Source organism: Triticum aestivum, chromosome 5B, assembly GCF_018294505.1.
Source record: "Triticum aestivum cultivar Chinese Spring chromosome 5B, IWGSC CS RefSeq v2.1, whole genome shotgun sequence".
Taxonomy (NCBI): domain Eukaryota; kingdom Viridiplantae; phylum Streptophyta; class Magnoliopsida; order Poales; family Poaceae; genus Triticum; species Triticum aestivum.
In genome coordinates this window covers 245,300,966-245,304,664 of record NC_057807.1, presented here as the reverse complement: position 1 = coordinate 245,304,664, position 3,699 = coordinate 245,300,966, and the positions used below count along the sequence as shown (strand labels likewise).

At 49.1% G+C, this 3,699-nt stretch overlaps 1 protein-coding gene across 1 annotated transcript; it reads left to right on the top strand.

The window, feature by feature from the left end:
• The first annotated feature begins 824 nt into the window (after positions 1–824).
• Positions 825–3,461, top strand: LOC123115933 (AT-hook motif nuclear-localized protein 7). Its single transcript, XM_044536968.1, has 5 exons — positions 825–1,413; positions 1,876–1,943; positions 2,077–2,217; positions 2,555–2,713; positions 2,798–3,461. Exons 1-5 carry the CDS (start codon positions 1,032–1,034, stop codon positions 3,152–3,154), a joined length of 1,107 nt encoding a protein of 368 aa, XP_044392903.1. The 5' UTR covers positions 825–1,031; the 3' UTR covers positions 3,155–3,461.
• The last annotated feature ends 238 nt before the right edge of the window (positions 3,462–3,699 follow it).

The following is a 3,699-nucleotide window of genomic DNA, read 5'->3' as shown; positions in this document are numbered from 1 at the left end:
ATGCCAGGAAGGTGATGGGATGCGACCTTCAATGGTGGAGTTGCGGTTTGAGTTGTAATGACAGTGGTAGGGGGTGGTGGGTCTCCGGAGAGGAGGGAGGGGTGGGAGAGGAAAAAGGGTCATCCCAAGAGCCCCACAATCTTCTCTGTAAAATTTGAATTTGTTCTCGGGGCAATTTTTCTTTGTAAATCTGCATTGCCACTGACTAAATCATTGCATATTCTTAGATACATTGCACTTTAGTCAAGTGTAAGCACCACACCATTAAACCCAATTTCATAGTTTAAGCTGTTTGAAATAGTAGTGCATAATATCATTTGTCTCATTCATTTTTGAACTGTTCATTATAATGGAAGTAATACATAATATCATTTGCCGTAGTTTGTCTTATTGCACACAGTATTCCACTGTTCATTATATTATATTGGAAGTATGCTGTATACTCCAGTACACTTTTGCAGTCCAACCAATCAGCTGGTTGGTCAAAGGAGAGAGGTCGTTCCTTAAAGAATGGAGAGAGAGAGTGTGTGTGGGTGTTTCTTGTGCAGAGAGAGAGAGAGAGAGAGCAGGAACCCCGCCATTCTTGTGCAGTTTCTTGCCCGAACGCTGCTATACACACGACAAGGATGGACGATTTACACACGATGCTACCCATCAAGACGTCCATTTACACAAGATGTACTGTATCAAGCCGTTCAATCAGCGATCGTGCATGGTTCGGCCGGGCAGTGTCGTTCGCCCAGTAGTTTCGTTCTTGCCCCCAGATAATCTCTCTCTGTTTTATCTCTGCCACCATTTCTCTCCCTCGTCTTTAAAATATTTCCCCCCATAGAACTTTGGCATATGCTACTAGTACTACAACAGTGCTACTGGTGCCTCGGCTAGAGCAACCGGGGAAAGAAAGCAAACTTGCAAAACTAGAGTAGGCGTCTCCTCTCCTCTGGTCTGTCTTCTTCCTCGTTTTGAGGCCAAGCCAGCAAACCAAGAAACCCAACCAAAGACCGGCCAAGCAAGCTACCCCCACATGCTACATGGAGGGGAGGGTGGGCATTGCGGTGGCAGGTGGCCATGAAGCCGGTCTCGGCCTGTTCAGAGCAGATGTTTCCATGGCGGAGCCGCAAGGAGCAGCCAAGGTGGAGTACCGCTCCTCTCCCTCCTCGCCGTCGACCTCCCCGACGCCGTCCCCGCCGCAGGCCTCGGCTGGCCACGGAGGAGGGTACGCGGCAGCGACGCCGCATGCGTGGAGCTTCGGCGGTGAGCAGGAAAAGCCGAGCGAGGCCAGCGCGGGGGACAAGGGCAACGGCAACGGCATGCAGATGGCGGGTGACGGCGAGCAGGTGGCCGGCTTGAGCTCCGGGCGGCGCAGGGGCCGGCCGCGCGGCTCGGGGAGACGACAGATCCTAGCCACCCTAGGTCCGTATGCTCCTTCTGGAATCCAAACCTTCTTCTTGAGCGACCCAAAGCTTCCATTTTTGCTGTTCGGGCTCTTGCCATGTTTGCTCCCCCTTGTGCATTTCTATTCCAGTGCTGGAATGGGGTCCAGTTTGGGCGGTATCTGTTAGGACAGTTCTGCTGTTCTTGACTCTCATGTTGTCGCATCCATCTCCTATGTTATTAAAGTGATTCCTATGTTTAATCTCCACTTATTCTCACCAACCTTTACCTGTGCTCTTCTCCCATTTATTCTCACCAACCTAGCTTGCGTACGCATTATTGTCAGATTTTTCTGGTCCGTTAGAAAGTTAGATGATTTCGTACTTATATGCTAACCTTGATTAAGGTCCTTGTTTCATGCTCTCCAGTAGTTCAGCGACCTAGAAAACTAGTGTAATTGTTTGCCTGATTGCAATCCTTAAATACTTGTGATTTGTGAAGGGGAATGGTATGCGCTCTCAGCTGGAGGGAGCTTCACACCGCATGTCATCATCGTCCCAGCTAGAGAGGTAATTAATTAATTAGCGTCTTTGACATCTTAAACCTCTACTTTTCCATTACATTGTGAATTTGTGATCTTGTGGCGGATGGGTGTTGTAATTTGAGAAACACATCCATGTTCTTGTCCGATTTGGTTTGTAGGATGTGGCGGCGCGCATAATGTCATTCTCCCAGAGGGGTCCGCGCTCGGTCTGCATCCTCGCTGCCAGTGGGACCATCTCCAATGTGGCATTCAACAAGCCTGGCTCTTCTGGCTCATCTGATAGCACCTTCACCTACGAGGTACTACTATGCAAAAAAAATGACATCAAGAATTTGCTGTTTGCCTCTTATCACTTTTTTCCTTCAAGAACGCGCACCCTTTGGTTGCCTGCCTATGTATTAAGAGAGAGAGAGAGCAACCAAACATTCTACAAGAATTGCTATTGTGAATCTCTGTTGAATGTTTCATTTGCCCTGAGTAGTTTGGACTCTGCAAATTTGTCTTTATTTAGGTTACAGTATTGTTTAGTAGTACACAATGCAAATTGGCTAATGGCTATGTACATATGTGGATTTTAACTGGTCTGTTGTGTCTTACTGATTCAAACTGAAAATATTTGGTGCATATGATTTCCAGGGCCTGTTTGAGATTCTTCAGCTGACTGGCTCCTTTACAATGGCCGAGGAGGGTGGCCGGAAGAGGACCGGTGGGCTCAGTGTGTCACTTGCTGGCCCCGATGGTCGTGTCATTGGCGGAGTAGTCGCCGGTATGCTGCGTGCTGCCACTCCAATCCAGGTATAGCCCCGGCTTTTCAAGATCTCTCACACCTTTTGCATTTTGAAACCATCTTTTCTTGTCTAACACAAACCGTCTGAACAGGTGATTGTGGGGAGCTTCCTACCAAACAGTCTGAAGCAGCATCAGAGGAGGATGGGCCTGCACCCGCAACCATCTGCCGTTCCGGCGCTGCCGGTGGCTGACGCCCCTCCTCCGGTGCTCACAGCTGCAATGCCCATCTCTCAGGCGGCTCCCAGCAATGGTCGCCATGGGCCTCCAGTCCCCATGGCGCCCCTGCAAGTCCATGCCAATGTGGAGCACACTGCAACCACCGGCCCCATGAACCTCAACTCAAGCTCCGCAGGCTTCACCATGGTCGGCTGGCCTGTTGGCGCACAACCCATCATGGGTCACAGGCTTTCCCCTGATATCAACCTCTGCTTGACTCCCCAGGAGTAGAATCTGCTGCCGTTTTGTTTTGGTCTCCTCATCACTGACACATTTTGCAGGGCGTTGACTGGGTTCTATCCTAATCAGCTACATCAGCAGTCCAGTTGGGGGAGAAGCTAGGCTAGAGTGAGGACAATTTAGCCCTAATCTGATAGAGTGATAGGTGATGTTCTTACGTGATCCTTAATTAGGAGAGACTTTTCAATTTGTTCTGGGCTGTTCATTGTGATTTCTGCCATTGCTGTAACGGTTACTTGTACTAGTACTTTAATCAGTGGTTACCTTCTAACTCCATGTCTGAACGGAGTCTGTGGCCTGTTTCCAGAGTCACTGCCTTCTGTTGACGTGTGTTACTTTTGATTTAGTACAATTTGCATCTGCACTTAGGGCCTGTTTCTAGAGTCACTGCCTCCTGTTGACGTGTGTTACTTTCGAGTAGTCCAATTTGCATAAAATTTGAATTTGTATATGCACTTAGGGCGTGTTTGGATTGCAGCCAGTAACCACCCTACCAAAATCCTATTGTTGACCGAGGGCGTGGGCGAGGCGTTTCG

Bases quoted from the DNA above. Each gene is read 5' to 3' on its own strand.
- LOC123115933 (XM_044536968.1), top strand. From the start codon at position 1,032: ATGGAGGGGAGGGTGGGCATTGCGGTGGCAGGTGGCCATGAAGCCGGT. The intron at 2,218-2,554 runs GTACTACTATGC...TATGATTTCCAG, and splicing joins ATAGCACCTTCACCTACGAG to GGCCTGTTTGAGATTCTTCA. The intron at 2,714-2,797 runs GTATAGCCCCGG...CCGTCTGAACAG, and splicing joins GTGCTGCCACTCCAATCCAG to GTGATTGTGGGGAGCTTCCT.